At 37.4% G+C, this 12,367-nt stretch overlaps 1 protein-coding gene across 3 annotated transcripts in view; it reads left to right on the top strand.

The window, feature by feature from the left end:
- Window positions 1–12,367, top strand: part of llgl2 (LLGL scribble cell polarity complex component 2) — a 116,667-nt gene that overhangs the window by 41,038 nt on the left and 63,262 nt on the right. For all 3 annotated transcript variants that reach the window (XR_009815900.2, XM_061967035.2, XM_061967036.2), the window contains 3 exons: window positions 1,034–1,131; window positions 4,501–4,582; window positions 5,436–5,551. Coding sequence is in view for 2 of the 3 variants with exons in the window: in XM_061967035.2 (XP_061823019.2) it covers window positions 1,034–1,131; window positions 4,501–4,582; window positions 5,436–5,551 (296 nt within the window). In the remaining variant the exon portion in view is untranslated. The remainder of the gene's footprint in view (window positions 1–1,033; window positions 1,132–4,500; window positions 4,583–5,435; window positions 5,552–12,367) is intronic.

Here is a 12,367-nt window from a genome sequence, read left to right as displayed (position 1 = left end):
CTAGGTACTTTTCTCTTGATCAATACGCCGCTAACAGTAGTCCCTTAACGTTAGGACTTATAATAACAATATCGCCAATACCTGGTTAATATTCAGGTCACGACATCTAAATGAAGCATTGTTGGCGGTTTTTAGATGTTTTTTTAAAAGGTGCAATAGATGCAATGATAAATCCCCTTACCTCCATTGTTAGCTGACTTTTGAAAGCGTTTATTTACAAGTTTAATACATAAAAATAGAAAAACCTATATATTCTGGTCTTACGTAGGGATCGTGAATGATTTAAAAAACAAAAAAAACAAAAACAAAACAACAATGTGCAGTTCCCCTTTAAATCTTGACTGAGTTTCCTGGACTCCTTTGTTCTGATTATTCTGATTCTGTAATGCTTCCAAAGAAAAAAATATCAGCTGCAATTACAATCCACTAACAGGAAGATAATGGGGCATGATCTTGTAAAGTTGCCCCGTGCCATGATATCTCGCAAGATTAAATGTGACAACATTTCTCCTCAGAGAAAAACTGTCAATCAAAGACACGCCCAGCTGGTGACACTGATGCCATAAGTTCCCTTTCTTGCAGCCTATTTTAAAGCGACAGATGAATACAACAAACATGCGTGGACAATGTAATTACATTTTATCCTTTGACTGATACCTCTGCCAGGAGGCCATGTATTTGTTAAGGTTTGTCTCTTTGCATCATAGCTCAAAAAGTTACGGGCACATTTTTGATGAAACTTTCGATAAATCTCAGGAATGGAAGTGATTCCATTTTACGGGTTGATCTGGATCATCGTCTGGTTAATTTTTTTTAAAGATTTCTTTACTTTTGGGAGATGGGGTTTGGTTGAAGCCTTTTTTTTCTGAGCACTTTTCTTGTTTTTTTTGTGGTCTGAATCTACGTAACAATTTTTTTCAACTCAATTAGTCATTTTTGATAAATGTTTTCATAACCATTAAGTTTATCACCCTGATGGACATTTTTATTGCCACTGTTCACCCTCTCTCTTCCCACTCTTTTTCCTGTCCAGACTGTAGAGCATGGCTTCCCCCATCAGCCCAGTGCTCTAGGATACAGTCCATCTTTGCAGCTGCTGGCCATCGGTACCCGTTCTGGAACAATCAAATTGTATCCTTCATTGATGTGTGTACTGTGTTTGTCTAAAATACTGTAGTTCTAATAGGGGGCGGCGTAGCTCGGTTTGTAAAGCAGCCGTGCCAGCAACTTGAGGGTTCCGGATTCGATTTCCGCTTCCGCAATCCTAGTCACTGCCGCTGTGTGGGCAAGACATTCTACCCACCTGCTCCTAGTGCCCCCCACACTGGTTTAAATGTAGCTTAACGATGTAGATAATGGGGTTCAATATGTGAAATGATTTGAGTCAGTAGAGAAAAAGCGCTATATAAATATTGTTCATTCCACCTCACTAATACTGCTGTCGTTCACTTATCATTATGTTGGAGGGCTACCCACCCGCGGAAAGTTAATTTGTTTTCTACTCTAACAGTATATATATAGCACTAGATCACAACAGAAGTAATTTATGCATACAATTGACATATAATTGACCTATAAATTGGTATTTAAAAAACAAAACAAAACCTACACATCCTTATCATAGTCATCTTATCTACATGACCGCATATCATTTTTTACCCCAGGTATAGAGCTTTGGGGGGATTTTTCTGCTGATAAATTTTAATCACTCCTCCACAGTTACTTGTACCTGTTGACTGTATCCTAAACTTCTTAGATAGATGGGGGCACTGGGCATCCCTATAATCATTTTCTTTTATAAAAGCAGTCTTTTTATTAAAAAAAAAAAACAACAACTAAGAAATCACATGTACATAGGTATTCAAAGTCTTTGCTCAGTACTTTGTTGATGCACCTTTGACAGCAATTACAGCCTCAAGTCTTTTTGAATATGATGCCACAATCTTGGCACACCTATTTTTGGGCACTTTCAACCATTCCTCTTTGCATCACCTCTCAAGCTCCATCAGGTGGGATGGTAAGCGTTGGTGCACAGCCATATTCAGATCTCTCCAGAGATCTGAACAAGTCTAGAGATCTGAATAAGTCTAGGCTATGGCAGGGCCTCTCAAGGACATTTACAGAATTGTCCTGAAGCCATTTCTTTTACATATTGGCTATGTGCTTAGGGTCATTGTCCTGCTAAAAGATTAACCGTTGCCCCAGTCTGAGTGCAAGAGCGCTCTGGAGCAGGTTTCCATTCAAGATGTCTGTGTACATTACTGCATTCATCTTTCCCTCTATCCTGACTAGTCTCCCAGTTCCTGCAGCTGAAAAACATCCCCACTGCATGATGCTGCCACCACCATGCTTCACTGTAGGGATGGTATTGGCATGGTGATGAGCAGTGCCTGGTTTCCTCCAAACATGATGCCTGCCATTCACACCATTGAGTTCAATCTCTGTCTCATTAAACCAGATAATTTTGTTTCTCATGATCTGAGAGTCTTTCAGGTGCATTTTTAAGGATGAATGGCTTCTGTCTGGCCATTCTACCATACTGGCGTGATTTGTAGATTTCTGCAGAGATGGTTGTCCTTCTTTAAGGTTCTCCTCTCCCAAGAGGAATGCTGTAGCTCTGACAGAGTGACCATCGGGTTCTTGGTCACCTCCCTGACTAGGGCCCTTCTCCCCCATTGCTCAGTTTAGACGGACGGCCAGCTCTAGTAAAGAGTCCTGGTGTTTACAAACTTCTTCCATTTACGGATGATGAAGGCCACTGTGCTAATTAGAACCTTCAGCAGCAGATATCTTTCTGTACCCTTCCCCAGATTTGTGCCTCGAGACAATCCTGTCTCGGAGGTCTAAAGTTAAAGTCCCAACGATAGTCACACACACTAGGTGTGGTGAAATTATCCTCTGCATTTGACCCATCCACATGTTCACCCCCTGGGAGGTGAGGGGAGCAGTGAGTAGCAGCAGTGGCCGCGCTCGGGAATCATTTGGTGATTTAACCCCCAATTCCAACCCTTGATGCTGAGTGCCAAGCAGGGAGGCAATGGGTCCCATTTTTATAGTCTTTGGTATGACTCGGTTTGAACTCATGACCTTCCAGTCTTAGGGCGGACACTCTAACCACAAGGCCACTGAGCAGGTTTTTCCACTCCATTCTTGTCCAACCAATTTAATTTACCACAGGTGGACTCCAAACAGGATGCCTCTGAACTCACTTTGAGCTTCATGGCAAAGGCTGTGAATACTGAACAGTATATATAATTGATTTCTTAGTTTTTAATTTTTAATACATTTGCAAAAAATAGTCATTGTGCGATATTGTGCGTAGAATTTTGAGGACAAAAATTAAGGCTGTAACATAATGTGGAAAAAGTGAAGCGCTGTGAATGCTTTCCGGATGCACTGTATGTTGAAGAGTACAAACAATATAGGCTATTACATCCATCCATCCCTACATCCATTTTCTACTGCTTGCCCCTCTTGGTTTCGCGGCTTTGCTAGAACCTATCCCAGGTGCACAGGGGCGGCAGGTGGGGTACACCCTGGACAAGTCTCCCCCTTTTTACATTTGATTTACAAATTATGGTGTAATGTGAAATACCAACACTTCCCACAAATGTTTAAGTCGATGTGACAATTAATACAATGATTGGACATCTGGAGGGAGGATGCGGACTCAACCTCGGTTAGAGTGTTGGGTTCCTCCTTGCTAGCCAGCTTACGAGTGTGACATGAAGTTGTGTGAAAAGTAACTTCAACTATCATTTTATTTAAAGTCAACTGCCTAAACTATTTTTGAATCAATTCAAGTATTTTTTAAAGCAGCGTCAATTTGCAATGCAACAAAAAGAGGCACAATAACAAATGCGAACCACACACAGTCACACACGGAGACAGGCGTAAGGCAGCAATGCGGAGGTATCATAAGATTAACATAGTCTAATAGATAGCTAACATTTTAAGAATAATCAAATATACCGTTCTATACATTGAGTCTGTTAGAGTGCTAAAACTGCCAGAAGTTAATCAATCATCAATCAATATACCAGTGTGCATCTTTTTAAACGTCATAACAAAATTATTTTCTTTTTCAGGAAGTAAAATTTTGTGTTTTGTTTGTTTTTGTTGCTGCTATTTAAAAAAATGTTTTTAATACTCAAACAAGGTAGCACTTTGCATTTTCTTTCTTTTAAATGGACAACCTTTTAATAGTCATTAAAATGTTTGTAACAGGTGAATTAGCAGCACAGTTACAGTATGAATACATATTTATGAATGAATTAGTCATCTTTGTTGTTCGTACGCACATACCTAAAATAACTTAAGTTGCATTTAAAAGTTGATGGAAAAATGAGAGCATTAAATATGTGTACGCTTTATTGTCTTTTAATCGTAAAGATAGTGGTTGACTATCAAAATAGTCGTTAGTTGCAGCTCTATACTTCACGTTGCGCTCCTAGATTTGTTTGATGTGATTCTATCAGTGTTTCCGTGACCAAAGGTCAGGTATGGAGCCCCAGGCGTGGAGTTCATGGGCCTCCATGATGAAAATGCTGCAGTCACGCAAGTACACTTCCTTCCCCACCAGGTACTGCAAGCATAAAGCACTTCATATTTTTTCTTTTGAAAACAGACAATTGCAAGATTTGTTTTTAATACAATTACCATATTTTCCAGACTATAGAGCGCACCAGTATATAAGCCGTACCAACTAAATTTCTGAATATTTTTTTTCTCCCATATATTAGCCGCACTGGACTGTAAGCCAAAGTTATATACATTGTGAAATTAGTTATTTACATAGAAGAATTTTGTAAATGTTTTTGACATACCTTAATGTTGCGAACTCAGTATAAAGAAAAATAAATCGCCACAGTGAATGGTGAATTTACGGAGGAATTTGTGTAACTGAAACAATACAAAAAAATGCTATTGTAAGGTAATAATACTAATAGACATGTCAACATATTAGCTCATGTTAACGACACTAGTTTTATTACATGGTGATACCGTTCACAAACATGCATGAAAACACTCCAACCGACATCACACATGAGACGGTTTAGTAAGTATGGATAGTTTTAGTTACATTGTAAAACTTGCAACTGTTGCTTGAATGAAGAATCCATACAAGTAGAAACGCTATAGACGACAAGAAGACAATTGTAAGGACTCAACAGAAATAAATTTGACGTTCACCACGCTGCACTTGCAGTGAGAGAACTCGTCCAAAAGATGGCGCCATAGCACAAACAATAACACATCTTTTCAGTGTCTCTGCTTGTGTTGAATGAAAATTATTACCGTTTTATAAGCCACAGGGTTCAAAGCGTAGGAAGAAAGTAGCGGCTTATAGTCTGGAATTTACGATATTTTCACTGGTAATTATTTTTGGTGTTAGTTTGGATTTTGTTGTTTGATGTATAATTTATTGTCCTTAGGTTGAACTGGTGACTTTACTGGATGACAACAGCTTGCACATGTGGTCCTTGAAAGCTCACACAGGACTTTCTGAGCTTCTAGAGATGGGACGCTTCACACTCACTGGTCCACCTGGGTAAAATATACAAACACTGTTGATTTGATAAACATAATGACATGCAGTATTTTAATTTCGAAAGGTTAGTTTTTGTTAGGGATGAGAATTGATTAGATTTTTTCACCTTTCGATTCTGCTTAACAATTCAGTTCTCTTATCGATTTTTATTTGGAAAAAATGATCAGATGGATTAGCCTCAATGTTGTTTAGTTTAGCACTAACATGACCTTACAAAGCCAACAATGAGATCTTGAGGCATAAAGCATAGAAAAAACGTTTTAAAAGAAAATTTTAAAATTAAAGTCTGTAGAATTTAACCAAATAAAACATAGAAATGACACAAAAATGTTACATTTCATAACATTTTAAAAACTTTTAAGAGTCTTTGTCATGTTCCGAGAAAATATACAGTGCAATATACTGTGCAAAGGTTTGTTTAGATTTATAAGGTGGAACAAATATCACTGAGGCTCATAACATGCACCATGTGATATTTTGAAACTTCTTTTGATATAAATTTTCTTATTAAAGAATTTCATAAAGTCATTAGCCGAGTGGGTGGAGCTACTGGGAAAAGTATTTTCTTGGGTTAGCGATGCCATTGTATTAAACACATATTTAGGATTGTTTTTATTGAGGCGTATGATATTTGAGTAGTAATTAGTTTTAGCTAAAGTAAGCTTGTGTTTAAAATTTATTAAACTATCACTCCATGCTTGATGGAAAACCTCAAGTTTAGTTGCACGCCATTTGCATTCCAGCTTTCTACATGATAGTTTAAGAGCTCTGGTTTCTATTGTGAACCCGGGGGTACGTCTTTTCGGGGTGTTTTTTAGCTTAAGCAGTGCTATACTATCAATGGCATTGCGCAGGGCATTGTTAAAGTTGTTAGCGAGGTTATTGATAGAGCCCACATAATTTGGGAAGGGTGCCATTACCGAACACAGTAGGCCAGCAAGAGTCGTAGTTGTGACAGCATTAATGTTGTGGCTGCTAAAGCAGTGGTTATTAGCAGCTTGTTGACAATGAGTCCAGGGTATCCGCAGGGTCTTAAAAAGTCTAAACAATTTAATAATTTGAATTTAAGGCCTTAAAAGGTCTAAAATTATCCTAAAATCTCATAAAAGGTCCTAAATGCAATTTGAAAGGTCTTAAAAATCTATTGACGTTACTTTTATTTAAAACATGCATAAACTTCAGTATCTCTTTGAAATGTTTTGATTTTTGAGGACGCTATAACGTAACTACACAGCGGAACTAACTGTGCTGCCCGGTCAGAATTTAGCGAACACCACCAGCTATTGCTGTGTGCGCGCAGCTTTGTGTTGACAGCTTAGTTAGCATAGCAGCGGAGAAAACTTAACGAAAGCCCACAGCAAAGCCAAATTACTTGCATAAGATGGGTAAGTAAAAGTTCAACGATTTGTGTCTCGTATAAAGTGTTTAGTACCCAGATGTGCAGCCATTGAGGAGGGAAGCTGAATGGAATAATAATGTAAAAGTCAAAAGTCCGGGATAAGTCAGTGTCAATGCTGAAACACCGCAAACACTTGCACAACTTTACAAAGAAAAACGTAACTACTTCTGTGGCAAATCTGAAAGTTGGCTGTTACAATGTTTGCTAATATTCTTTTCAATTAGTTTGCACTAGAGAAGCTCCTGGTTTATTTAGTTAGTTTAACCATTTTATTTTCCAATGTGAAAGAGCAGTGAATGAATTAATATACTTAAAATTAATTCTGGACCTCTGATTTTACTTTGTCGTTGGAATTCTTTCCGTATGGATGTGAAATGGTCTTAAATTATTTTCAAGATGGTCTTAAAAAGTCTTAAATTGAACATGTTGAAACCTGCAGAGACCCTGGAGTCAGAGATTCGAATTTTATAAAGTAGTGATCGGACATTACTTTAGTGTACGAGAGTACCATAACTTTGGAGGGGGTGACACCCCGGACAAGGACGAGGTCTGTCGTATTATCGTTGCGATGCGTGGGTTCATTTATTATTTGTGTAAAACCACAGGTGTCAATTATAGTCTAAATTGCCACACACAGAGGGTCTGATGGGGTATTAATATTGATATTAAAAGCCTTCATTTAAATTATATTATCTGCTTGCGTCACTAGATCAGCAACACACCCAGCGAATTTGCTGATCAAGTCTGAATAGGGCCCATGGGGAAGATAGATAATTGCCAGATGGATAGGTAGTGGTGTGACGGACCTCATAGTAAGCACCTCAAATTATTTATACTTATTACTTGGGTTAGGGCTAAGGTTGAGGTTTTCATTGAATATTAGTGTGACCATTCCAGTAAGGAGGGGATCCCTCGTTAAGTGAAAAAATTAATCTGGTTTTAGCCTAGTCTTACTGAGACCAATGATTGTTGTCTCTAATGACTTCATTAACTAATGGCGCTTTGGGAGACACTGTTCTGATGTTTAAAAAGCCCATATTATAGGTAGTGAGCTACTTTGAGGCATTTTTGTTAAAATATCCGTAGTCCATCCATCCATTTTCTACCGCTTATCCCTTTCGGGGTCGCGCGGGGTGCTGGAGCCTATTTATTGATATTAATAACATTACGTCAATTTCGCGTAGTGCTCTTTAAATAATTTCGATCATATCTCTGAATTGATATGGTGGGCATCTTGAGATTTGCTTGGTGCTGCGATAGATTTAATGCTTCAAAATTTGCCATCTCAGTAGAATCCATGTCTACCTCTGGCACAGTCACAAAAAACCCCCATTATGTGAGTTATTTATTATGCTACAAGAAATGCTGTGTGTCGGAATTTTCCAGTCTTGCGCTGGTTAGTTCTAGCTTAACTGACTCCTCATCCAGGCTAACAGGCGCTCTCGTTGCCTGTGTCCGAGCTTGCTCTGGTGTAGATAGTCAAGTGTGACTCAAACAGTAATTTATGTTTCAAGAAAGAGTGATGGCGCAGCAACAGCAACCCTGGTTTACCCCAGAAAGAGGGCCAATTATCAAAAAACGTTTTTTGGGGTTTGGTTTTTTGATTAGATCGCAATTTTCGCCAGTCCTGATGTGTGTGTCCAATTTGGTGAGTTTTGAAGCATGTTAAGGGCAGCTCAAACAGGCTGCGTCATTATAATAAAACGCTAGAAATACAATAGGGTCCTCTGTCCCAAAGGGACTCGGTCCCTAATTACAACTAAACTAAGAATCGACAGAAGAACATTAATTTACAGTTATAATCATAATTTGCATTTTTACTCTCACTTTTTGTCTCCCACTACGTTATTCCTCTCTCCTACAGCCAATCCATTGTAATAAATTATGCAAATTAATTTAAAAAACACATCACGACTTTCGCTTTTTTTCCCCCAACATCACTGATTATTATTCATACATCATGAGAGCCAACACAATAAAACATCACTTACTGTACAAGGTCTGCTGTTATTAGCATGCTGACTCCTGGGATGTTCATATATTCCCATTTTAATTGCAAAATGACTCCTAATCCTTGCGAATAAATGTGGGATAAAACAAAGCGTCTCTTCATGTCGTTCTCGCCATTTCCAGTCTAATTTGGTTGTCAAAGTGTACCAACTTGTCGGAATACGTCTTCGTCCTTCTACTATCCAGGTGAGAGGCATTATTTATGATCTCAAATAAAGTTTGACAGCAGAGAATCGAGGAAGCAGCTCATCAGTCGATCATGTCAACATTGGCACACAAGCTTGTGATCACAGCGCTGCTATAAATAGTTTATCTGCGTTAGCGTTTATAATAAAAATATCACTAATACTTTGTTAATATTAAAGTCACCAAATGTAAATGGAGTATTATTGGCGCTCTTTAGATGTTTTTTTATTGGGTTTTATGGGCGGAAAAGAGGACGTCCCATTGGTTCTTTTATTTACGCTTATTTATGAGTTAGAATGCAAAAAAAAATACATCCATCGTCATGTCTCTCTTAATGATTTTGAACGATAGGTATATTTAAAAAGAAGTGCAGTTCCCCTTCAAGGTATGAGTTGACTTTAAAAAAGGCCAATTTTGTTTCAAGCACATCATGTCATTACAGTTTCACTCATGTCATTTTCTGAAACTTTGCAGCCCTGTGTTTACATTGTCACTTTAAAGACATCAACTCTAAGTTATTGTTTTGATTATTCGCTTGATACAGTAGATGTTCCTGCTAGGGCTGGGCGATATGGCAAGAAAAATCCTAAAAATAATTTTTTCATATCATCCGATCTTGATTAATATCACAATTTTTAAAACATTTTTTTTATTAAAGTGGTCCCGTACAGGATTGCACAGAGTACCGCGTCCCTAGTGTTTACTACTGCACTATCTTCTAACAGACATTTCCACCATGTTTGATTGAAGTACAATATAGTAACAACTGACAACTGTCAATTTGTTCATATGCATGATTGTGTTTACTAGAGTTGCAACAATACAGTAACCCACGCTACGGTCCATACCTGGTTATAGCGCCTTGGATTTGCTTCTTTTTCGGTACATTTTGTGGGGATAAAGAGAACAACTTTTTTGCCTCAGTTATTGTTTTTTTGCTTGTTATCACAAACATTCTGTCGTAAACAAAGTATAATTTGTGTAGGGAATACTATGAGACTTTTATTTCAAGTTAACTTTTACAAAGCAACACTTACTATAACTTATTATCCTTACTATAAATGAGTACCACATTTTTCGGAATATAAGTCGCTCCGGAGTATAATTCGCACTGGCCGAAAATGCATAATAAAGAAGGAACAAAACATAAGTCGCACTGGAGTATAAGTCTCATTTTTTGGGGATATTTGTTTGATAAAACCCAACACCAAGAATAGACGTTTGAAAGGCAATTTAAAATAAATAAAGAATAGTGAACAACAGGCTGAATAAGTCTACGTTATATGACGCATAAATAACCAACTGAGAACGTGCCTGGTATGTTAACGTAACATATTATGGTAAGAGTCATTCAAATAACTATAACATATAGAACATGCTATACGTTTACCAAACAATCTGTCACTCCTAATCGCTAAATCCCATGAAATCTTATACGTCTAGTCTCTTACGTGAATGAGCTAAATAATATTATTTGATATTTTACGCTAATGTGTTAATAATTTCACACATAAGTCGTCGCTCCTGAGTATAAGTCGCACGCCCGGCCAAACTACGAAAAAAACTGCGACTTATAGTCCGAAAAATACGGTATTTGCATTCTTTAATTACTTGTATAGATCAGGGCTTTTCACCAGTGCTTTGGCAAACAAGCAGTGACCCAGATTGTTGAGTTTTTAAAACCCAAATTATGTATCTCATTTTGAATGAAAATACATTAAAGTGCAGTTTGAATTTGAGGTACTGTAAAATAATGTGTAGCAACACATAAAACAAGTTTAATGATTATATCAGGAACAAAATGTTTTTTTTAATATCCACAAACAAACAAACAAATCCGCCATGTTTGGTCGAGGAAATATGCTAACAGCTGATTACCGTGATTGAACTGAAATGAATCGCGATCAACGATCACGATCATATTATCGCCCAGCCCTAGTTCCTGCACAATTATTTGCACTTGTACTTGTTTGTAGTAAAATATTTGATTACAACATTTTAGCATCAGGGCGGACAATCTGTCCGCCCTGAGACTGGAAGGTCGTGAGTTCAAACCCCGAGTCATACCAAAGACTATAAAAATGGGACCCATTACCTCCCTGTTTGGCACTCAGCATCAAGGGTGGGAATTAGGGGTTAAATCACCAAATGATTCCCAAGCGCGGCCACCGCTGCTGCTCACTGCTCTCCTCACCTCCCAGGGGGTGAACATGGGGATGGGTCAAATGCAGAGGATAATTTCACCACACCTAGTGTGTGTGTGACTATCGTTAGGACTTTAACTTTAATTATGCATGTGTTCAATTACATAAGTGTGTTATCCTAAACATTCCTGTCACTTCATTTTACACACTAGCATTTTTAAGTCTTTTTTTTTTTTTTTTTTTTGGACATATACCACAATAATATTGTACCATGGCCTTAATACTGTGATAATACCATACTGTGAGATTTTAAACTGTTACATCATAACTGTAATTTATATACACTCAATTTTTGTATTATAGAATTATTGTCATTAAGGTACAGCTATCGATTATTTTGATAATCGAGTAATCTATCGATCAATTTGTTTGAGTAATTGAATAAAACACTTTCTCCTCAATGTGACTTTTAGGGAAAATAGTTCAAATAAACAAGGATTTTTCTAATGAACTTTAATTATTTCCTCTTATAAATGCACATGGGAGCATCCCTGTATATTACTTACATTAAAAAAAGTAACAAAACCCCCCCAAAAACTTTCAGATTAACATGAACCAGGTAATAGTTAATAAAGAAAATATTTTTGATTAGCTATGATAAATTGATTGACAATGTTTTCAACATTTTACCACATACTCATTTTAAAAGGTATTATTTAGAGGAGTTCTTGTTTGATATTTGGACAAACTACTTGTTAGCATTAATGTGCAAACTGTATTTTGTTAACATGTCCTCACATGTGTTTGAATAAAACATTTGTTATGCAAAACAAACATATTAGATGGGGTTACTTCCAAAATAGACTTGTACCTTGTTTTTGCTTGTTTGCTGCTTTTAAATATGCAGCATGCTTTCATCAATGATGTCGTGATATTGTGAACTGTCAGCTCCGTTTGTCAGTGCAAATATTTCACCGCAATGACTGTCTTTTTCCACTTGTAAATGATTGCAAAACCTCTCTCTCATCTTCTCTGGGCCCATTGCTTTTTTCCACTTTGTTGTTGTTTTTCTGAGCC

The sequence above is a fragment of the Nerophis lumbriciformis genome, linkage group LG11 (assembly GCF_033978685.3).
Source record: "Nerophis lumbriciformis linkage group LG11, RoL_Nlum_v2.1, whole genome shotgun sequence".
Classification (NCBI taxonomy): domain Eukaryota; kingdom Metazoa; phylum Chordata; class Actinopteri; order Syngnathiformes; family Syngnathidae; genus Nerophis; species Nerophis lumbriciformis.
This window is presented reverse-complemented; position numbering and strand designations above follow the sequence as displayed.